Here is a 25,531-nt window from a genome sequence, read left to right on the forward strand (position 1 = left end):
GTCTAAAGGGAGGAACTTCTACTTTTACTGGAGGAATATTTACCTTGGGGGTCTCGACTTTAACTGAACTACATGATTTGTGCATCCACCTCTGATTTGTTTTCCAGCTTAAAAGGTAGAAAACTACATGAGTAATGTTGTGACTAGGCTAGCAATGCTAAGGCTAAGGTAACAGATGGTAAGTCTGTTTATCTGAAAGACCTGAAATTTCCTGCTTTTCTTGTTATAAATTTCAAGCCACATGTCATCTACTAGGGATTTTTATGGTCTGGTAATGCAATAATCGAGCGCTTATGATCTCGGAGGCACTGAGCAGTGCTGGAAGTTGCTGACTGGTGGGATGCGTCAACAACAAATGTCTTTGGTGGTGTGCAGACTTTCATTAAAAACACTGCGCCTCATTCACCAACCGGTTGTAAGAAGAAATGTCTTCTTAAAACCCATGTTTTCATGAAGATTCTGACATTTTATTCTTTGGTAAGAACAGAATCGACGCACTCTCAAGAACAAGGTGTGAGCCGTTCAGGGGTTTAATAATCTGACATAGGTTTCTTTCTTTAGACCTTTCTAATGAATGGCCTGGCTGAAGAATCCAACTTCTTCCAAAAGATACATGCAAACAAACCCCCCTTTTTCAGGATTTTTGGGAACAGCGAGTTCTGCACTGGAAAATCTTACTAACACGGTTAACTTACTTTGAAAAAATGACATGTCTGTTTGCTCGGCCCGAATGGATGTTGAACACAGGCATTAGAGACCATTATGTAAATAATTTAATTCAATTTCATTTCATTTAATAATAATAACAGTAATTACTGAACTTTATTCCTAACTAAACTTTTTGTGTCACTGAATTAATGTAATGCTGCATTTCTCGTTCTCTTTGAGCAGTGATTTGCATTCTGTGGCTTAATTAGAAAAGCTATTAATTTGCTTTATGGTTAAAAAAAAGTGCAAGGGCAGGTCAGAAAAACTGCATTTAATTGGAACACAAATGCCATGCAATGCTGGAGCTGGAAACATTTGAAATGCACTTCAGAGGGCTGTAATTATTTCTCCGTCCAAAGTCGCAACGCAACAAGTCGGACCAAGTCATAATTGGCTTGCTGTGCTGATTGAGGCCTGTAACAATAACAATTTCAAAAACTGGCTGGTAGTTTGCACTGGAGAGAGCAAGTGAGTGAGTCAGAGCGGAAAAGAGGGAAAGGAGAGAGGAGAAAGAAAGCGAGGAAGAGGTAGAATAAAATACCAGTGAGGTTCTTGAGGCCCAGCTGCCGGAGGCCGAAGTAGCCGTCCCGCCTGTAGTTGAGGAAGATGGCCAGAGCGTAGCGGCCTTCGTACAGTTTGGTGCCACGGATGATTCGCAGGTTCTCCAGAGGCAGGTAGTCGAACTGGTTCAGCGCCACCAGAACATAACCCGTCACCTCCCGGATCGACTGTAAGGGGGCACAAGTCAGAACAGTCGTTTAGAATAAAAATCAGTTCGGTTTTATGAATACAGCTTTTTCCCCAAGAGAACAATGCATGTGATTTATTTATAGATAAGCCAAGCCAGAGAAGAAACAGTTTTGGTTCAAATGGGGAACTCTCAGAGCCTTCAAGACCTTCAGAGTATGCAACTTTTTATACATGTTATATTTAAACTCTGCAAGTATGGCAGTAATAGGTTTTGGTCCTATCTCCCACTGTTAAGGCCTTCAGGAGCTGGACAGAAGGCCTTATGTGTTAGATTAACATAATTAATAAATGATGAACCAATCAATATGTGAGGGCAATTTTGTGAGAAAAGAAAAATGTCACGTTAGGCCTTCTGGAAGTTCTACCTGCATCACTGACTTCAAATACAAGGGTCGCAATTGGTTTTAGAAATGGTGACAGCTGAATTCCAGAGCTCATTATTGTAAAATATATGTTTTAAGCTTCAGATGAAACCGGTGCAATGGTTCAGTTGTCTGAGTTTGAACTAGAATGGTTCAACAATGTTGAAAGTGCACCAGATTAGTACTAACATACTATCAGAAATCCCATGAGGGTGCTAGCAGAATCATGGAGGTGAGTTTTGATATTTCTGGACTGACCTGGAAGACAGTCACAGTTTACCACTGTTCGGTTTCCTAAAGAATCTTTCAACGAAAAGTAAAATATTTCTGTTAATAAGCTGTGCACATGTGAAGAACATTTGCAAAGGTTCTAGAGTGTTTTTGCTAGAACCTTACACTCAGTCTGGGAACCATATTGGAAGTTCTATTTTCAAAGTGTGTAGATAAGGAAACCAGTGTAGTGATACGACATTAGCTTGTCCAGAAACAGTGTGCATGATGCTAAATACAAATTATAACAGGAATTCAGGCGAACACATTTTTTAAGACTTTCTGCAATTTTTTTATGCCAAGGAAGCTTTGAGTTGGAGTACAGTTCTAGGACCAGCTAAAAAACTATGCTAGAAAGTAAGAAAACTACTAGATTTTTCAGCCTCAAGTACCTTTCTGCAATCCACACCGATTAGCACTTTTCTTGCTTGAAATAAATATATTTTTAATTATGAAAAGCTAAAAACAATAGACAACCATGACAAATATTAGACAAATTTGTCTAATATAGTTAACAAGTAATGTAAGCACACTTGCCTAAAAACTTTGGCTCTAAGTCCCTAATAGACTAACTGTATTATTACACTGTATTACACACTGTTATCAACAAAAATCGACATACCTATGACTGCAACTATGTTTTCAGCCACATGGGGCTTTAGAAGGCCACGTTCACAGCATGGCTCAAACTTTCTTCCCAAGATGACCACAGTGGCACTAATCAAAAGAGCTTTAAAGGCATTTTAAGACATAATAGTCTCTTAAATGCCAGCCCTTCCCCTATGATACCCTTATCAATCACTATGACAGCCAATCTCAGATTTTAATCCTGGCATCATTAGCATTGACAGAGGACAGGTTTATGCCGTAGACATGGTGACGCTTGGAGACCTGTCACACTGCTCACTGATAGAGCTCACATGCTGACCGCTGCTCTAAACGTGGAGGAAAATGCACTTTATTTCGATGACACAGCACACTGACAGCTGTCACCTGCCAGTCAAGTCAACAACGGAGTCCACAAAGGGAGCACCTGAGCTAATCATTACTTTCCGTAAGGTACAGGACGCTGAGGACAGTGTAGAGGTGAAAGTTGTTTGTGAAAAAGTAAAGGCATTGATATGGTATCTACAGGACCAGTGTACCCAGACATTTTGGAGGGGGTCTGTAGCCTCTAAAGCATCTAGACTGACTTTGAGATAGCTATAACTGGAGGGTTAGTTTAACATCAGAGTAAAATGTAGTAGAAGACCCTCAAAGTACAGCAGAAAGCAGAAATGGGGACCCCTCACCCCTGGGAGACACAGGACTTGACTCGAACTTACATCTGAGACCCAACATTTTAACTCAGATTTGTACCTTAGAGACACAAGACTTGACTTAGACTTTTGTCTCAGGGACTCAGGATCTGAGTAAGACTCACACCTTGAAGATTCAAGACTTGACTAGGACTCACCTCAGAGACTCAAGATCGGACTCACATCTCAGAGATCCAAGACTCGAATTAGACTCGCACATCAGAGATACAAGCACTGGCTCAAAGTCACACTGCAGAGATTCAAGACTTGACTCGGATTTACACCTCAGAGACTCAAGACCTGACTCAGACTCACACCTCAGAGACTTGAGAATAAAATCAGACTCAGAAAGCAGAAATGGGGACTAAAGTCAATAACTCAAACTTGACAAGCTGCAGATTACAGGCTTGTGGACTTTCATTTTGTATGAATAATATCATTGGTTTCACATTATAAAAACTATTAGAGACTTTTTGACTAAAGATTTAAGACTTGCCTTGGTCTCGCACCTCAGAAGTAGGACATTTAACTCAGAGTTGTCTGAGTTGGACATCCATCTCAGAAACTTTCGATTCGAGTTGGACTTTTACTTGAACCTCAGAGACTCATGACTTGACTCAGACCTGAGAGACTTGAGACATTCTTTCACTTAATCTTCAAGACTCAAGACCTTACTTGGGCTTACACCTCAGAGACTTGACAATAAACTCAGACTCACATTTCAGAAATTCCAGACTCGTCTCAGACATGAGACTTCATCAGACTCAAATTTCAGAGACTCAACACTTCATTTTGTCCCATACCTCAGAGAATCAAGATTTGACCAGATTTTTTCCACAGAGACTTGACACTTGTTTCAATCTTGGACCTCAGAGACAGGGAATTTGAGACTAACTCAGACTCAAGTGACCTCAGTGACCTCAGAATTTCAGACTCAACTCAGAGACTCAAGATTCGACTGATGCAGACTTGCATAAAGTGATTTTGGTAGAAAATGCTATACATTAACAGAGAAAGAAATATATGAGGTAGTTTACCATCTGTAAATGCCAGTTACAAATAATGGAAATTAGCACACTTATAACACTTAAAATGATTTCCCTTATTTAGTTCTTCTGTAAACAGATGCTGGGGTGTCTTTTTCTATGCTGTGGCATCAATTTGTTTTACAGTTACAGCACCAGCTGTACTGTTGTAAATTGGCACGGAGGTGGATGCCTAGTCCTTGCTGTCACTAACTGTATCTGTGTGGAAGTCATGCGAGTGTCAGATAATAGCTCGCGAACCAAACCGTGCCTTGTGTTCCTCCCCTAGTAGACACGAACTACAATTCCCAATGTCCCCTGCTGACATCACATACAATGAACAAAGGTACAAGACAGCTGGAGGCTGCAATTAGGAAGATTATACCATTCAGTCAGTCATATCATTAAGTGCAAAAGCGCTGTTGCATCACATCAGCGTGCCGAAAATAACTCTCATCTCCATCATTGGTTTCTCTCAAAAGTATGGCTCCCTTTTGTCCAAGAGGAGTGAAATGTAACTTCAGCACAGGAGACGAACATTTTGCTCTTGGGTTGCTGAAGGCTTCCTTTCTTTTAGATAATAAACGCCTTGCAGCTGTTGGGTTGGTGTATTGATATAACGTCACATTTGTTTTTATTTTTAGTTTTCAGAATAAGGTGGATTTTAATCTAAAAAAAAATCAAACAGATAAAACTCATTTTTTGTACACTCACCGACCACTTTATTAGGTACAGTTCAGTTACTTGTTAACACAAATAGCTAATCAGCCAATCACACGGCTGCAATTCAATGCATTTAGGCATGTAGAGGTGGTCAAGACAACTTGCTGAAGTGCAGACCGAGCATCAGAACGGGGAAGAAAGGGGTTTAAGGGACTTTGAACGTGGCGTGGTTGTTGGTGCCAGACGGGCTGGTCTGAGTATTTCAGAAACTGCTGATCTACTGGGATTTTCACGCTCAACCATCTCTAGGGTTTACAGAGAACGGTCCGAAAAAGAGGAAATATCCAGTGAGCGGTCAGTTGTGTGGACGAAAATGCCTTGTTGATGTGAGAGGTCAGAGGAGAACGGGCAGACTGGTTCCAGATGATAGAAAGGCAACAGGAACTCAAATAACCAACCAGAATCTCTGAGGAACGTTTCCAACACCTTGTTGAAAGTGTGCCACGAAGAATTAAGACAGTTCTGAAGGCAAAAGGGGTCCAACATTTTACTCGCAAGGTGTACCTAATAAAGTGGCCGGTGAGTGTATATCTACTGTCCAATGATTTAAAATGGAATATTAATATTGAAGCCTGCTGGTGACATCCATATTGCATTACCCAGTATTACCACGTAGGAACAAGAGCAACTTAGTACTCTAAAGTGTCTCTTCAGATCTACTTGTGGGAACATGAACTAGTTTTATTCAGCTCAAAAAAATCACTTTGATTGAAAGAATCATTTATACAAGTTGAATAAAACTAGTTCATTTACTTGTTACCACATTGTCATTTTTTAAAGTAGATCTGATGAGACACTTTTTACAGTGCAAGGCATGGGAATGAGATAATTAAACTGTGGTTACTACTTAGCATGGCATGGCAATGAGATTATGCCTTAAGATGTGGTCATGGCTTAGATATCTCATTGCCACACCTTACTATGTCATGGCCATGTACTAAGATTTCGTTCCCACACATTACTAAATCATGGTCATGTATTAAGATCTGGCTCCCACACCTTACTAAGTCATGGTCATGTATTAGGATCTCATTCGCACACCTTACTAAGTCGTGGCCATACATTGTTTTTATTTATATGGGATGTCACCAGCAGGGCCCTGTGAACTGAGGAGATTTAAGTCACGCTTAAAGTTGCCTGATCCTGTTGTCCACTCCCTTGTCCATTTTCCAACTTCTCTTTATCCCCTGAAAGTAAAAAGGCCACATTAATGATATATGCAAATGATCTATGTTCTGGTTGGTTGCCCTCTTTCAAAAAGTAGTCTGGATTGAAACACTCTTTATAACTTCACCATGAATGGGTGGGGCTAAACTGCTGTAGGCTGACTAGGTTTCTGTATATAATGATAATGATGTGTTGGTTCTCATCAAATCAATAAACAATAATGCTAAACAATAGCTTCCGTCTGTGGGCTGTATGAATAGTAAACTTTCATACTTTACCAATGTCAACATCATCAAAGAGACTGCTTGCTTTGCCATAATATGGGCCCTTTTTTTCTTTAATGCTCAAAAGCTCTTGGCTCCTTTCTCATTATTTTAAGCCACTTTTCAAAGCTCTGGCACAGGATGACCCTGCCCTTCAGGGCCCGTGTTTCTGACCCTATTCTGGTGGTAGTGACATGTTGGCAACACCCTCAACATCATCATCCTCATGCCTAGCCACTGGCATCCACTACCTCTGCCAAAAACCCAGCCAATGATCTTTTCCTGTTACCTAGCAACGGCAGCAACAACAAAAAAACAAATAAAGGCAGTCTGTGTAGCGAGGCAGGATGGGTGCCAGAGGCATGAATTTGGGTACAGTTCACTTAATTCAATTACACTCACGCTGCTTTTTACACCCTTTACTCGCAAGGCAGTTCACACCAACACCATGTAATTTCCTGCCTTTCTTTAAACTGTTAGTTCAGTACATCTGCCAAGCTGAAAGAGGAAAACAATGAAAGTGAGGATGCTTCCTTCCCTCAAAAGTGCATTGATTTGTATGATTGTGCCATCCTTTTACAATGAACATCAAGCATCATAACCCCATCAAGAGATTCATCCTTCAATAAACTGCTGTATTCACTAGAATACGGAGGTATAAGGCCACAAACAAACTCAATAAACACTCCAAAGCACTAGAACATGAGATATGAGTCTGTCAACAACCTCAGTAAACAATCTTCTACACTAGAATAGGAGATATTAGCACATCGACCACCTCAGTAAACACTGCCATGCACTAAAATAGCTGATATTAGTCCAAGAACAGCCTTGGTAAACACTACTATGCACTATAATATGAGATGTGAGACCATCAACAACCCCAATAAACACTTCTACACACTAGAATGGTAGATATGAGTCCATAAACAAACAATCTCTATACACAACAACGGGAGATATTAGTGCATAAACAACCTTAGTAAATACTCCTGTAGACTACAGATGGTGATAAACAATCTCTGCCCATAAACAATCTCTGTACACAGTAACAGGAGATATTAGTCCATAAAAAAATCCCAAAAAACACTCCTATAAAATAGGAGTTATTACTCTATAGATAATTTCAGTGTGTTAGAATAGGAGATATTAGTCCATAAACTACCCAAAAAGCACTCCTATATACTAGAACAAGAGATATTAGTCCATAAACAATCCCAATAAACACTCATATACTAGAATAAGAGATATCACTCTATAGATAATCACAATGTTAGAATAAGAGATATTAGTCTGCAAACAATCTCCAATAAACACTACCATACCATACAACAAGAGATATTATTCCATGAACAATCTCTACACTTTGGAATAGTATATAGTAATCCATAAACAATCCCAATAAACACTGATACACTAAAATAAGAGATATTACTCTATATACAATCTCTGTATGTTTGAATTGGAGATATTAGTCCATGACTTACCTCAATAAAAACTCCTATACACTAGAACAAGAGTTTATTCTATAAGCAACCTATGTATGTTAAAATCAGAGATATTACTGAATAAACTATCCCAATCAACACTCTTATACACTAGAACAAGTGATATTAGTCAGTAAACAATCTCTACACCTTTAATTAGGAGATATTAGTCCATAAACAACATCAACAAACATTCCTACACACTAGAACAAGAGAAATTAGTCAGTAAACAATCTCTACACCTTTAATTAGGAGATATTAGTCCTATGGCAAACTCACTGAATATTGCTACACTCTAGAATAGGAGATATTAGTCCATACACAACATCAACAAACACTCCTACACACTAGAACAAGACATATTAGTCTATGTATAATCACTGTAGGACAGAAAACAAGATATTGGTTTAGAAAAACTAAAATAAACACTGCTAAATGTTGGGATAAGAGATATTAGTCCAGAGGCAACCTCAGTAAATATTCCTACACTTTAGACTAGAAGGCAGAAGACCACAAACAGTGACCAATATCATACACAAGAATAGGAGATATTAGTCCACAATCAATCTACCAGAGCCCAAAGATCCAAAGATGTTTCCACTGTATCGTCAACAATGACGGCGGATAAAAACTCATCTATATCCAACACAATCATGTAGTGCTTTGAATAAATGACCAGTTCTGAATGAAACCTAGTGCACAAAACGCATTTAAGCTGTTCACTTGTATGACTATGTAATAAATTATTAAGTTGTGTAACTACATGTTAATAATTATGTAATAAAATGTAATTAGTAAAAAAAACTATACTACCACTAGACATTAAAAATTGAAGTCATTTCTAAATGCTTAGTGCTTTAAGAACATGAACTGACAGACCTTATTACCAGCTCTGTATGAAACCTAGTGCATGGCCTAAACCAGACCAAGTCGAACGAAAAGCCGGTTACAGTCTTGGCAGGTGTGTAACTGATATTGTTATTTTCCAAACCTAATGCTTTAGTGCTTAAATGCTCAATCAGATCAAAGCGTTACTCCACATTTATCCAACATGCACCGTGTTGGGGAGCATCCCTTCGGACACATTTCACTCCAACGGCAACGATTATTATAACACAAAAACAACACCCAAGCCAAGCCGCCCCCCCTTTAGTCCAGCCTCCACCTCGTTCTGCTGGCTTGGTATGAATTTTGAACAGGCCAGTCGAGGATATCCACAGCACAAGTGCTCTCACAAAGTCAGCAGACATTTATCTTTTCACAGTTTTATCTGGCTGACATTGTTCTGCAGCCTTAGAACAACAGTGCCAGCCCCATTCAGTCTCCAGGCTCCAGCACCTGCAATCCCGCTGGACATGTCTGCGTAGGTGTTGCTGAGCTGGGCAGATGTGACCAAAGACCTCTGGAAATGGATCCTTTTATCAAGAGCAGTATTTCTGCCATTCAAGCTACACCGATGATTAACCCTGCCTGGACCTGTACGGCTTGAATACGTTCTCTTCCATTTCGTTTAATTATTTCTCACTGAAATAAGCCGATGCATCCTGTGGGAAGTGAAGATTCGCAAGTTTAGATTTGATCACATCTGGAAGAGGTGGTATATTTCTTGTGATGTAAAGTTATTGCTAAGCATATTGTATTTTTTGCAGAAAGAAAGCTCTCAATTCAGTATATTTCTCAAATTTGCGGCATTGAAACAAATAGAAATAGAAATTCTGACTCAAACGTGATGACATAGAACATAATAGTGCACAAGATAAATGTGATTAAGCTGTTCACTTGTATAACTATTACCTTGTACTTCCACTGACCGGCCACTATATTAGAAACACCCACCATGTACTCTCTTCATTGGACAGTTTCTAGAGTTTCTGACCACACAACTTCTCCTGACCAGTGGTCAATGGGATATAGTCCAGCAGCAGCTTCATAAAGTGGTCATATACAGCAACTTTGTAAATGAGCCCTACATGCTTCAATGTAGAGCAGCTGGCTAAGGAGGGAAGGTAGAGCAGACGACCTGTCTCAAAGCTGAGCCATCAAGAGCTTCATCATCATTACTGTCAGAGTTGATTGAAAGTGAGCACAGCCTATTTTTCATCCCAACCAAAGAGGAAACAATACAAATGTCACCTTTTAATGCAGTTTGTCTCTTCTGCTTCTGAAGCCAACAGGCTCAAAGGCACACTTATTTGTCCAATACCATCTGGCGTGGGCAGATATTAAGAAGCCAGTGTGGGAAACAATTTGAAGAGGCTTGCAAATTAATGGAAGTGAATCCTCATTTTCATATCACTTGGCACTGGAGGCAAAGTTTGGTCTGCTATGCAAATCACGAGACTTCCCCCACGGACTGTTTTGGAGTCTCAGACTGTGTAACCTGAGCATTACGGGACCAATTGGAAGACCTTGCCACTGTACTGGATCAAGGCTAATGCTTGCTTTGGGCTCAGATTTGACAAGTAGAAATCATGACTAATAAGAACCAATTCCTAAGTCCAATGATTTTCAGAACAACACTTTAACAAACCACTCTATAGAACAGGATAGGGGTAGTCCTTGCCTTCTGAAATAGGGGTAGCCTTTGGTTCTTTCTTGGTCTTCAGAGAAATCTTAGCTTCTGACAACTAAAAATACATGTTTAGAAGTTTTAGAGCAGAATCATCAGTCTTGTTGCATTCAAACTCAGTAAGTATTGTAGTAATACTCTTATGTCATTGTTAGGTTTTGGTTGGAAAGAATCTTAAAAGATCCAATGGAAAAATTTCTAACATTTTTTAGACAAGCGAGCATTCCCATTGGGTAGGCCTTCAGGAGCTGAACAGAAGGCCATACACATTAAGTACCAGCATTATAAGAAAGTGGAAGTAGAATGAACCTAAACATGTGATCGTCACATAGTATCTGGTGTACATCGCATAGTATCTGATGCACACTTGATAGTATCAAGTGCTTACCACAAAGTATCTGGTGTGCACTTGATATTATTGTATCTGGTGCACACCTGAAAATATATGCGCTCACCACATAGTGTCTGGTGCACACCTGACAGAATTGAGTGCTCGCCACATAGTATTTGGTGTGCACCTGATAGTATTGTATCTGATGCATACCTGGAAATATCTGTGCTGACCACATAGTATCTAGTGCACGCTACATAGTATCACGTTTGCACCACATAGTATCTGGTGTGCATCTAGGATGTGTAATTGTCAAAAAAACCTTTATGAAGAAAATAAAATAAATAAAAGTAACATTTACAGATCAAAGAAGCTGCTGGTGCTCTCAGAATGTGGGACTGTCCACCCCAGGGTCCAGAATGTATTTGGGAATGGGTGGTGTGGAAAAATATTTCCGTAGAGTACTTAGAAAACTAAATGCAAGTTTCCTGAAAAGAATGAAAAATATTATATAAAGACATTTTAGCTTCATCCTACTTTGCCTTTTACCTTTTTGATATGGTTTAAACTTCACCCCATGTATTCTCAGTAACTATGAAAAATCAGACTGTTTTCCGTTTCATCCTGAGACACAGGCGGGTGCATCCCAGCCCTTTTGCTCATTTTGGCTACAGAGCTGCTTTCAAAACCTGAATATTGACAATCATTTTTGCCGCTTTCTCACAGCTGCGAACAGCCTTTAACCTTCCCCAGGCGCATTTCTTTTATTACCTTCAAGTTAGAGATTTTGTTAGTCATTATATAAGTGATATCCAGGATTTGCCTCAGGAGCATCATGTCTTCTTATGCAACAACTTCCAGACTCAAAACATTTACTTTCTCAATTTGCCTCAATGTTTTTTACAGCCACCCTGTAACATTTATCCACATTTACCTCTCTGTGTCTAAATTATGAAACAGATATAAGGGCTTTGGTGGAACTTCAGGCTATACTTGCCCTTTCTGGTTTCAGACCTGGTATATTTCGATGATCAGATGGCCACCGGCCACTTTATTAGTTACACCTTGCTAGTAAAAGGTTGGACCCGCTTTTTCCTTAAGAACTGCTTTAATTCTTCATGGCACACTTTCAACAAGGTGTTGGAAACGTTCCTCAGAGATTCTGGTTGGTTATTTGAGCTCCTGCTGCCTTTCTATCACCTGGAACCAGTCTGCCCGTTCTCCTCTGACCTCTCACATCAACAAGGCATTTTCATCCACACAACTGACCGCTCACTGGATATTTCCTCTTTTTCGGACCGTTCTCTGTGAACCCTAGAGATGGTTGTGTGTGAAAATCCCAGTAGATCAGCAGTTTCTGAAATACTCAGACCAGCCCGTCTGGCACCAACAACCACGCCACGTTCAAAGTCCCTTAAATCCCCTTTCTTTCCCGTTCTGATGCTCGGTCTGCACTTCAGCAAGTTGTCTTGACCACCTCTACATGCCTAAATGCAGTGAGCTGCGGCCGTGTGATTGGCTGATTAGCTATTTGTGTTAACAAGCAACTGAACGGTCTGTACATTTGTAGTGTCCAAGTGTATTTATATGCTTTAAGGGGCAATAACTGCTTGTAAATCTCCATGGACAAGCACTGCCAATGGAATGGGACACTCTGGACCAGCCCTGCATCAAAATCACCATGCTTGGCTAGGGGGGTATAAACCTCCCCAACGTTTGGCTGTGGAGCAGTGGGACCCTCTGTAGAAGATGAAGCACCACCTTCAGGATGAGTTGAGTTTGTGATCATCTAACATTAGTATCTGACCTCACTACTGCTTTTGTGGCTGCCATCAAATCCTTACAGCTAACACCTAGTGTAAAGCCTTCCTAGAAGAGTAGAGGCAGCAAAGCAAGGACAAACTCCCTAGTGACATTCTTGGTTTCCAAGAAATGCTAAATGAGGAGGTGTCTGTCTAATCTAAAAAGATCTGCGGTCACTTTTCTTGACTACCTTAAAGGGCGAACTGCAAAATTGCCAATTGTGTATCAATACGCTGTTCATTGTTGTGTAATTTTGCCATTTTTATCGGCACTTTATAGACTACGACTGTCCTTTTTTCCCCTCGTTCACTCCAAATGACATCGATACACGGAGTCAGGCCTATTCACGGAGCCTAACACGCAGAACTCAAATGAAATTCATGGAATTTCAAGCAGTGCCTGATGTGTTTGGTGCCATGTTACCGCTGAGAGGAGGTGAAGGGGATCAAGCTTTAACAATTCCCTCATTTCCTCATAAAGAGCTGTAATCACGCTAATGCTAGCATGCTAGCACCCATGGCACTTCTGCCTTTTATCCATTACAATGACAGAGCAGCGGGATAATGAGAAAGTGTTATTAACCCACCGCCGCGATTAGAGCCCTCTCTCGCAGCTCGAAAGCAGAAAATTCAGCAGGTATAGCAGCAGCAAACGCTTAGCAGCCGTGGTTGAAGAGGCAAGGCAGAGGAGTCAAGTGCCTGCCTCTCATCTCGGTCTAAATTACAGGCCTGCTCACTCTCTTCTGGACGAGGACGAGAGGCCCTACACTTAGACTCGCCGAGAAACAGAGACGCGTAGAGGGGACAATGGCAAAATTGCGAGGACACAACATATTATGAAAATGGGAAGATTAGAGGTTTGATAGGCGAGGTACGAAATAGGAGACTGTGGAAAGTGGAAAAAGTGGAGTGTGCTAAGATAAGGGAAAGGTTTAACTTTCTTTTTTAACCTTATATCTATATGGGGTGGCACAGTGGCGTGGTGGGTAGCGCTGTCGCCTCACAGCAAGGAGGGCCTGGGTTCGATTCCCCGGCCGGGTGACCGGGGTCCTCTCTGAGTGGGGTTTGCATGTTCTCCCCGTGTCTGCGTGGGTTTCATCCGGGTTCTCCAGTTTCCTGAAGGACTAGAAGATGACCAACACAAACTGTGCAGCAGCAGATGAGCTGCCGTCTCTGACTTTACATCTACAAGGCGGAGCAATAAGGTAGGAATGGACAGTGAGTGGACACAGTCCTGAACGCTGATGAACAGGGTAAAATCACTGCTGTCGGAAGAAAACCCTGCATCTCCATTTTTTTGTCGATTTTCAAATTTTGAAAATTTAAAAAATGCCTTTAACTCTTTACATTATCTGTCAATTTCATGATGAATGAACCAAAAGAACGGCCTAAAATTATTTAAAAAAAAAAAATCTGGTTCCATTAAAAATTATGATTTTTTCCTTCTTCGGGTGAAGTTATCATTTTGATATATGAGGTTTCTTACAGGGATATAATTCTTTGAAAATTATACTTTATTGAAACTATAAGGTAGATCCAGAAACCAGAATCAGCAATGCTGTTCCAGAAGCAAATTATTTATCTCATGCAAAACATTCTAAGAATTCCTGGAAATTTCACCCAAAAATGTTTTTGAAGAGGAATTTTGCTTTTTTTTTGTTTGTTTTTCTAACATTCTGCATAACTAAACGATTAAGACATAACCTAAACATTGAAACTTCCAAGTTATTCAGAGTTCTTTGATGTGAAATGCTACAGATACATAGTGAGTGGTAATAGGAACAACAGTGGTGTTGATAGGAACCAGACGTCTGAAGAGTTGAATGCCTCTAAAAGTTCCACCACAGAAATACTTTACATAAGATTTTAGCCTTAAAATGTATTTTAAAACATATTTGGTGGAGATGCATGTGCAGGTTGTTGTAAGGTAAAATAGTCCCAATAGAAAACCTGAAGATAGATGTAGGTTCACTCATGGTTTTAGATAATAAATTAAATGGCTATATTTTTGTTTAGTAGTCATGGCGACCCATCACCACTACTCTAAAGACATCTGAACCATTTCACACCAAACCAGTCTGAGTGACTTCATCTCAATGATTAAACTATGCTGGAATTTTGAAAAAAAAAACTGAATTTCCTATTAATTTTGAAATATATGATGGGACAACAAGGAATTATTACATATTTCTGCTCTGTATTTGGCTTCTTATGAGCCCTTGTCCCAGTACAACCCCACTGTGGAATCTTTGAGGAGGTTTATTAATTCATTTGATAATTTATATCTCGTAAGTGCTCCAAACACCACTGATAACCAAGTTAGTGCTCAAATTGAAAGGATTTGTATTCATTCTTGTGTCTCATTTACGTCTTACTTCCTCAACACATATTAATACATATACAGCACATATTAGTACCCTCGCATTATTACTCAAAGAACAATATATCAGTGATATTGCCCTCAGAGAAAGGACAGTAGTACCTTGATTTGAATGTAAAATGCCCATGCATGCATTTCCGCAAGTGAGCCAGTGAACTGGACAATCCTTTCTAGTTCAGGCTGCCTTGATTTATGACCAGTCTCATTCCTGACTAATTCCTAATTACACAAAAGCAATCGAATTTCACGGATGGGGTCAAATCTTATAAAAATTTGTGGGTGGGGAGAAATAAAGAGCGTGTCCTTATAAAGTAATCAAGAGATGTAAAACCTGGTCATACCATCCGGATACCACCCTGGAAAGACTTTGAAGCATGGAGCGATGTAGCCATTTTGGAAACAAGAAAAATTTGAAATGTGGAATATATTTGATGTCAACAGAAGCTGTGATGTTGACCTTCGCCATGCTGATTTATCAGAAAATCAGATTTGCAATATGCAAATGAGCTCACTATGGTTTTATTGTATGCTGTGAGCGTCTGAGCTGTTTCTTTTGGTCCATTCTTCATGGAATTTACACATGATATAAAGGGCAACAGGCCTTCAGGCCTTACCGTTGTGTCAGCAGTGATGTATTGTAAGACCTATAACAATATTATATATACACAGTAATATAATCCCAACACTCCTATATTTTCCAGATCGTTCAGTCCTCCTTTCAACTAAACATCTCATCAACGTCTTTTTGGGCAGTAGAGTGATTCTCACACGCTTGACCCTGGCTTGAAAATTAACACAAGGCCTGGTGATACATATACAATACTGCCAAAAGTTTTCACTCACCCATCCAAATCATTGAATTCAGGTGTTCCAGTCACTTCCATGACCACAGGTGTATAAAGCCGAGCCCCTAGGCCTGCAGACTGCTTCTACAGACATTAGTGAAAGAATGGGTCGCTCTCAGGAGCTCAGTGAAGTCCAGCGTGGTACCGTGATCGGACGCCACCTGTGCAGCAAGTCCAGTCGTGAAATTTCCTCACTACTAAATATTCCACAGTCAACTGTCAGTGGGATTATAACGAAGTGGAAGCGATTGGGAACGACAGCAAATCAGCCACGAAGTGGTCGGCCACGTAAAATGACAGAGCAAGGTCAGCAGATGCTGAGCCAAGCCTTACATCACCAAAGTGCCACCACTGGACTCTAGAGCAGTGGAGACGTGTTCTCTGGAGTGACCAATCACGCTTCTCTGTCTGGAAATCCGATGAACTAGTCTGGGTTTGGCAGTTGCCAGGAGACGGTACTTGTCTGACTGCATTGAGCTGAGTGTAAAGTTTGGTGGAGGTGGGATCATTGTGTGGGCTTGTTTTTCAGGAGTTGAGCTCGGCCGCTTAGTTCCAGTGAAAGAAACTCTTAAAGCTTCAGCACCAAGACATTTTGGACAATTTCAAGCTCCCAACTTTGTGGGAACAGTTTGCAGACAGCCCCTTCCTGTTCCAACATGACTGCACACCAGTGCACAAAGCAGGTCCATAAAGACATGGATGAGCCAGTTTGGTGTGGAAGAATTTGACTGGCCTGCATAGAGTCCTGACCTCAGGACACCTTTGTGATGAATTAGAGTGGAGACTGTGAGCCAGGCCTTCTCGTCCAACACCAGTGTCTGACCTCACAAATGCTCTTCTGGCAGAACGGTCAGAAATTCCCATAAACACACTCCTAACCCTTGTGGAAAGCCTTCCCAGAAGACTTGAAGCTGTTATAGCTGCAAAGGGTGGGCCGACATCATATTAAACCCCATGGATTAAGAATGGGACGTCACTCGAGTTCATATGTGTGTGAAGTCAGACGAGCGAATACTTTTGGAAATATAGTCTATATTTCAACGTAAGGGTTTGAAGATTGGAATCTGCTAACCACAAAGGCCTTGAACTAAAGCTGCTTCGCGACAAGGACAAGGCCTCACAAAGGTGGCGCCGAAGTCTATTTCAAGATGAGAGCTACTTTGATTCAAAAGCAGACAGGGGAGGACGCAAAGGTCAGACATTCACAAAAGATTCAAGAGCTTCATGAGAAAACTTGCTCTGATTGCCGTCATGAGAATTGGCTGGAAAAATAGTCTTTTTTACCTCCTACTAGGTTTGTCCTGTTCAATTACAGCACTTATCTAGCTCTGCCATCGTCAATGATGTTAGCCATTGATTAATCTACCAGTTATTCAGAGCCAAAACAATAATAATGGACTGAAAGATACCAATTCAGCTTCTACTTCTTTGTCGTATTGGCTAAAATTTCAGCCTAAAGAAAGATTTTCTAGTTAAGAAGCAGTGCGTTAGGCTCCTGAGTGGTGCAACCATCTAGACTGGATCCCTGGTTTTGCTACACCCATTCGTGGCTGGGAGACCAAGACAGCACAAAGCCATCTGGGTGGGTAGGATGGCCCGTCCATCATCCAGCGCATAGTTAGCCAGTGCAGGCATCTGTCAGTTGATGTAACAGAACTGACGGTTGGCGCTTTCCTCCGAGCGCGTCTAGCTGTCCAAAGACGTCGCGTTAGCGGCAGTTCAAAAAGATGCTTCACAGGTCTCGATGAAAGCCTGCACTAGCTGTCTCCCTCTGGTGGTATCGTGTGATTGGGGGGTGTCCTAACTAGTGGGTGGAATCGGACACGACTACTTTCGGGCAGAAACTTGTAAAATAATAAATGAATAAATAAATGAAAAGCTGTAAATTTTGCTGTAGCTATAGGGGTGGACAGTATTTTCTTAAGTGGAATGTATTTATTACTTTCCATCATTCGATTTTTTTTCTTCTTCAAAAATTATATAATTAATGGCTTTAAAATCTTAGTTGTATTAATAACTTATCAAGTTAATGTGTAATTGACTTTTAAGAGCCCTGAGCATGAATAAATATATTTTGACAGCACTAAAAATGCAAATTATGCAAAGTCCTTAGTAATTATTGATGTGTTGAGGTGGAAATTTTTATTTTTTAACCTAGTAAATAAGTTTACATGGTGTATTTTATATATACAGCAGTCAGGCATAACATCAAGATCACCTCCTTGTTTCTACACTCACTGTCCATCTTATCAGCTCCACTTACTGTATAGCTGCACTCTGTAGTTCTACAGTTACAGACTGTAGTCCATCTGTTTCTCTGATACTCTGTTACACTTCAGTGGTCAGGACCCCCACGGACCCTCACAGAGCAGGTACTGTTTGGGTGGTGGATCATTCTCAGCACTGCAGTAACACTGACGTGGTGGTGGTGTGTTAGTGTGTGTTGTGCTGGTCTGAGTAGATAAGACACAGCAGCGCTGCTGGAGTTTTTAATCACCTCAGTGTCGCTGCTGGACTGTGGGCAGCATCCTGTGTCCACTGATGAAGGACTAGAGGATGACCAACACAAACTGTGCAGCAGATGAGCTGTCGCCTCTGACTTTACATCTACAAGGTGGACCGATGAGGTAGGAGTGTCTAATAGAGTGGAAAGTGAGTGGACACAGTGCTTAAAAACTCCAGCACTGATGTGTCTGATCCACTCAGACCAGCACAACACACACTAACACACCACCACCACGTCAGTGTTACTGCAGTGCTGAGAATGACCCACCACCCAAATAGTACCTTCTCTGATAAGAAGGACAATGAGCGTAGAAACAAGGAGTTGGTCATGATGTTCTGCCTGATCAGTGTACAGTATGTTAGTAACCACATAATAGTGATGTTACCTCGCTCATAGAGCCCTATAGTGAGCGTTGAGGCTTTGAATGTTGTCAGAGGCTTGAAAAAGACTGAATAAAGCTCTCTCTCTCTCTCTCTCTCGCTCATTCTCTCTCTCCTCTGTTGCAGGCTTATGCTCCCCTGTGATAAGCTCTCTCACCAACCCATCCTTCTCTTTTAATGTCAGACTGAGACTGCTGTCATTCATCTGGGCGAGAGAGAGAGAGAGAGAGAGAGAGAGAGAGAGAGAAAGCTTGTGTGTGTGATAGATTAACATTTCACTGTCCTCGCCTCCATCTTTCATAAAGCTTCTGGACCTACCGCTCTTGCGGAGAATGTCAGCGAGTGACCTGTGCAAGGGAACTCGTGAGCGGCTGTACAATGGAAGCATTGTTAAAGAGGAGTGGGTTCCATCGGCACTTTGTCTTTCACTCTTGATAAATCAGCAAAACCCTTAGCTTTGAATGGGAAGCAACCTACAACATGCGGATTCCTTGCATTTTTCCGCTTTCCCTTACGCTGCACTGTTGAAAAACTCCGGCACAATATAGGATACACGAATACTGTCTTGAACAGGAAACCCTCACGGCCTCCTGGGCCTTTAAAGAGGCCTAATGAAGCCATTTGTAGTACATTTTCATTCTACTGAAGCGTTCATTTGCGAGTCCCGAGTGTTTACAGTAGAAAAAACATGTTAGGGGTTCTATCAATCTATTCATATTTTCAAATAAAACAAGATTTCAACAATTCAACCTTCTTGAGTCTCAAGAAGAATCAATCATCGAGAATTCCAATGTCAGACGCTCAGATCCAGCCATGCAAGACAGGGACTCCACACCCTAGAACCCTCTGGAGTCTCACGTGACTTCCTACTCCCCAGAGATCTCGGTAACACTTTATTTGAAGGCTACCTACATAAGGGCTTCATAACACATTCATAAGCACTGAATAATGTGTTTATAAAGCACTACTTGAACATTTATTAAGTGCTTATGTCGGTTCTCGCAACCTGACATAAGATGTTTTATGAAATAAATGACATTGTGCTGACATAATAAGAATAAACGTTGAACATATTTACAGCACTAAACATTTTAAACACTGCGACCTCCAAGGTCTCCAAGGTCGACCTCCAAGGTCTGCGACCTCCAAGCACCACAGAAGAGCTCGTCCCCACAGTCACGTGTCAAGGCTGAGGCCGTATCTTGGACGTTTGTCTGTATGAATGAAGTGGCAAAGGAAACAAATGCCAACTAAATATTATGAAATATATAATGAAAGCTGTGGTCCCCAGGAGTCGAGTCACTGGTGTTAATGCGTAACAGAAAAACTCCTATTTTGAAATAAAAGTCACGCCGATGACGTCACTCAACTTCCTTTAACCTGTTTACTAAGGATCTATGAAGAAAAGCACACGGTCCACTGCGTCTTTCAGTTCTCAGAGGTTTTCTCATTTAGCTCATGTACTGGACCAGCTACACCGTGGGAAATCCCCAGCCTTTGAGTAACGTTGAGGTCGAAAAGCCATCCTTCATCAAATTGGTGACTGGCTTGCAGCCACCCAGCTGTCAAGAAAGCAGGTAGCTCGCAGAAAATGTTACATTCAGTGAGTATTAGCAACTTTAGAGGCTGTGGTATAGAATAATTCACTGGGTTTATGAGTAGCAATGCTTTTGGGCTGTCATGGATGGGAAGAAACAGGTTCTGTTGAAAAAGACTAGAAACCAATGAACATGAACTAGTTTATTTTTGGAACTGTGAATCCAAAACCTTTATTTATTTATTTATTTATTTATTTAAATGAACTATGAATGTGAACTAGTTCATTGTGAACTAGTTCATTTGCAGTGTGAACTGGCACTGGTTCTTGGCCACATCAAGGGACATGCTTCAGACTCTCTGACCCTAGGCACACGTCTGGGTTTCAAGGCTGAGATCGCTGAAAAGGATCTATTTATTTATTTATTTTCCTGGTTCCTTGGAATAACAATGGATCATAAATCAGTTACGGTAAGAATCGTCAGTTGCAGCCTTAGACAAAAGGACGCTGCTGATAACGGACAGCTCCAGATCTCCAGCGGCTACTCGCATTTCTCACATGAAATCCCTTGGATAGAAACCTTCCTTGGGGCAGAGAGAGAGAGAGAGTACAAGGTGATGCTCGATCTACCGCACATTACGTTTTTGAAAGAATCTAGATAAGGTACTTTCCCTTTGGCTAAAAGCACTGATGGACCACTCGCCTCCCTGTCCACTGGCCTCTGTGGTGGGTCTTATGAGGAGAGGGGATGGGGAGAGATGGATGGATGGTTGACGGGACCTTTTGCTCTATGGGAAAGCAGGAAAGGAGGGAGGGGAAGAAGAGCAAAGAGCCTCTCAGATAGGGGGTTACCTGTAATATTCCCTTAAGAGTGTTTTTCTCTCTGCCTCCGGGTCTTTGTTACCAACAGAAACAGAAAGAGGAGACGCAGAGAAGGAGAGCTGTTGTTTTTCTACAACTGCAGCTAAGATGTATTTGAAATCAACCCCCTGAACACCTTTGGCTTTTGTGACAGAGGTGTGATTTCAGCTAAGGCTCATCATGAAAGAGTAACCTTCCTCAAATTCGTCCAAGGGCTGTATCATTTCTCCTTTGGCAATGGAGCATAACATTGTTCATTAATAAGAAAGGATGGAAAAGAATAAGGAATCGACTGTTTGAAGACATGGCACGTAATTCATTTAAGGATTTCAGAACCAACCTGCAGCCACACCACTAAATATTCTACAAAAAAAGGAAGGAATGAAGGGAACGATATGGTCCTCAAATTGATAGATGGAGCTGTCAATGCAGAAACAACTAATCAACCATATTTAACCCTTATCTGAGAGTTATTACTGATGTTTGCCTCTACTTTTCAACGGCAATCATGTAATTATGCGTTTATTTGGCCAAGAAATGATATAACTGACAAAAACAGGGTTACGGTTGCAAGTTTCAACCAATGACTTTCAACCTAAGTGTTAATACACAGTTTTATAACTTAAGAATAGCTTCATAAGTTTGCCCTGAAGTGCCTGCAGTTACTGAATAATACACCTTAGTGTGTAATAATTCTGGGATTTCAAGGGGTTAATCTATACTAGTTTAGCTCCCACTAAGGTCCTATTGTCCTTGAAAACTGTATTTGAAAATGATGTACACTCTTTCAGAACCGAGTTTGCAAACCCCAGATGGTGGCTTTCGTCTTAGATGGAGGCCCAGTGGTTTAGCTGGTGCACCAGAGTTCTGGTACAAAGATTCCAGTTTCAAATGTATAGCAGGTTGACTATAAATGGCACATCAAGGGAATTCAAATGGTAATGAATGGTTAGTAGTACAGATCAGTTACCATCACGCTTACACTTACTAACCCCATCTACTTCTCACTAACCCTGCGTTCCACCACACGGCATGAATAATTCTTTTAGCTCCATGAGAATAAGTGCAAAGCCCAAACTTTTCGCTCAAGAATGAGCCATGGTGCCTGTGCTTTTCATCCCTGTTGTGTTCCCATCCTGGTAGCACAGACCCAGAGCCACTTCACTATCCACACTCAGATAGCACAGCATGAGGTTGACTGATCAGATTTTAATGAAGAGCCACTCAAGGCCTGTAACATCATTAGCCACTGCCGAGAGCTGCAGGCTCGAACGAGACGGAGGACTGCTGGGCTTTAATTTGATGGGCACTGGCCTTGTCCCAAATCGAAGACAGCATTCTGACAAGGGACAACAACTGGTAACAAGACAACTAGAAGTGATGGTCTCAAAACTCAAAATTGGCCAAATCTTGGAACAAAGAATAAATGAAATCAAGTAGAGCCCTACAAAAACGAAAAAATGTGCTTACTGATGGCTTTTTCATTTATTGCTGGTCATAATAGCATTCCTTAAAATATTCTTTTAATGCTGTGTTGCAGTTGCAGCAAGTCTGTGAATGTCGATTTTTTTGCACACAAGAGGGCAGTCTGAGGAGAATATCAATGGTGCTCCTCAAAGAGATCTAGCAGCAGCTGTCTCCACGCATAGCATGGACCTCTAGGGCAGAGGACCAGCTACAGTTCTTCAGACCTAAGGGCTACATTCTTAATCCTAGCCATGCGTTGCACAGTTCAGTATATGTTGCCAGGGTTCTATGTTCTCAAGGTTCTGTGTTCCCAGTGTCCTACATTCCCAGGGTCCAGGGTTCCATATTCCTAGGATCCTATGCTACCAGGGCCCTATATTCCAGGGTTCTACATTCCTAGAATCCTGTGTTACGGGAGCCCTATGTTACCAGGGCCCTATATTCCCAGGACCCTATGTCACTAGGGCTCTATGTTCCTAGGAGCCTATGTTACCAGGGCCCTGTGTTTCAGGGGTCTACATTCCTATGATCCTATGTTACCAGGGCTCTATATTCCCAGGATCCAGTGTTCCAGGGCTCTATATTCCTATGATCCTATGTTACCAGGGCTCTATATTCCCTGGATCCAGTGTTACCAGGGCCCTGTGTTCCAGGGCTCTATATTCCTCAGATTCTATGTTACCAGGGCCCTAGGTTCCAGGGTTATATATTCCCACAATCCAATTTACCAGCGCCCTATATTCCCAGAGTCCTATGTTTGCAAGGTCCCATCTTATTATAACAGTATTTTTTAATATTAGTGTATTATTATTAGAGTCCAAGCACACATGTGGGTAGGAGCCTATTGTATTATTCTTTATCTCCTAAAAAATGTGTTGTTGAGAAGAGACTGTAAGTCCTAGAGACACCAAACTTGGTGGGTAGGTGTAGTTTCGTCTCACAAATGACCCTGATTGGCCAAAGGTGGGCGCTATAGAGCAGTGAAACAAGATTTGCTTCATAACTCCTAAATGAAGATGTGCACAGAAAAAAAATTCTTCCTGTGTCTCATTCCTTGGGTCAAGCCAAACAACTTTGCTACTGGTAATATTTAGCTCCGCCCACTTAGATTTTTGCTAAATTGCATAATATGCAAAACCTGCTTTTGTGAACTAATCCTACAATTTTCATTCAATCCTCAAGTATCTGGTATCAAACAATTCACAAGAGTCTGCTTATCAGTAATTATCAAAAAATTCTTGACATTCGCAAACAATATGGCTGCCATATGCTAATTAGCCCTTCTGATAAAACTCAAAATTCACTTTAGACTCTATAACTCAAGAACGCTTCAGCCAAAAACATTTAAACTTCAAAAGCTTATTCAAGACAAGATTCTGTGGATGCCTTTCAATTCTGGTGCAGATATGTAATTAGGGGGTGGGTCAATAGCCAATTAACTGTTTCTCAGCATCCGTGCAGCAGATAAAGCTGAAACTTGGCAGGCATCATCTAATAGACATACTATACGTTAACCTTCAAGGCTAACTTGATAGATTAAAATCTATGGCCACCATCAGCCAATCAGCATTCAGCAGGCCTTTGACAGGCTTAACATTGACCAATCATCATGAAACTGGAATGCTGTCTCTATATAGCCACTTTCTAACAACCAGTCAATTTTAAACAGATTTGGCCAGAGGGGGTACTAGTCATGAAAATCACTTAATTATTACATGTTATTAAGACATAATTACAAATTCATACATAAATCCAAAAGTCTATATGACTCAAATGTAGAACAGTGTGCTTGGTCCAAATAGACATTTAGGGGTAGTGTTAGCACTCAAAAATGCAAAAATCTACAAAAATGCTATTAAAAGGTTATTACAAAGTTTACAGATAAATAATTGGTGCCATTTGATTCACTGAACTGAATAACTTTGTGATTGCATGTTATGTCAGAAATTGCACTCATTTTTTTGGTATTTTGGATGAAATTTGTTTTGCTTTTCACCAAGGTTGCCTATGGTCTAAATGTGAAAAACCTATTCTTGCGAACTAGTCTCTGGATTTTTGGCCAATTTTCATCAAAGTGGTATCAAATCATTCGGCAGCGACTGATCCTCAATAATTATCAAACAATTTTTGTTATTTACAAACAGTCATAAGCCAACAAACCCTTCTGGATTAGAACAGAATTGCCTTAAAGAACTGGAACTTATAAATGCTTTTTCTGATTCTCACAAAACTTCAGACACATTTGTAAGAGTATGTATAGGTCATCATGCAACCCTCAACATAAAAATACAAATTCCTCCAGTCGGCCATACGGGGATGCATTTCCAAATGTTCTAAGTTTTCAACACATTTGTTGCTGTAAACTTGAGATCCAAGTGGCCTGGACATGAAATTCCTTTTTGGACTTATTCATTGGGACATTCTTAACATGTCGGATCACAAAAACATTCCATTTCTTCTTCATATGTTTAGCTAATTTGCATAATGTGCCAAACCTTCTTTTGCAATTCTTCTTCTGAATTCTTCACTGATCCTCATAACACTAGTGTGACATTATTCAGAAGAGAGGATTGTGCAATAATTATCAAAAACATTAGAATATCCTTAAACAATATGGCTGCCACAAGCTAACAAATCCTTCTGGACTGCAGATGAACAAAAACAGCCAAAACTCAATGCTAAGCCTCATTCTCTCATTTTCATGGACACTCTCAACAAATTATGGACTTTTCATAAATTCTGACTTGCCTTGCTTGATTCCTTTCTATGAACAACTTTTGCACATAGTTCACAGTTAGGG

General features: G+C 40.8%; 1 protein-coding gene across 2 annotated transcripts in view; it reads right to left on the reverse strand.

The window, feature by feature from the left end:
* The window catches only part of si:ch73-383l1.1 (receptor tyrosine-protein kinase erbB-4), a 323,429-nt gene that overhangs the window by 128,489 nt on the left and 169,409 nt on the right, over positions 1-25,531 (reverse strand). For both annotated transcript variants that reach the window (XM_017719311.2, XM_017719313.2), the window contains one exon: positions 1,250-1,436. In XM_017719311.2, the coding sequence (XP_017574800.1) occupies positions 1,250-1,436 (187 nt within the window). The remainder of the gene's footprint in view (positions 1-1,249; positions 1,437-25,531) is intronic.

This window comes from Pygocentrus nattereri, chromosome 12 (genome assembly GCF_015220715.1).
Source record: "Pygocentrus nattereri isolate fPygNat1 chromosome 12, fPygNat1.pri, whole genome shotgun sequence".
In the NCBI taxonomy this organism is placed as follows: Eukaryota; Metazoa; Chordata; class Actinopteri; order Characiformes; family Serrasalmidae; genus Pygocentrus; species Pygocentrus nattereri.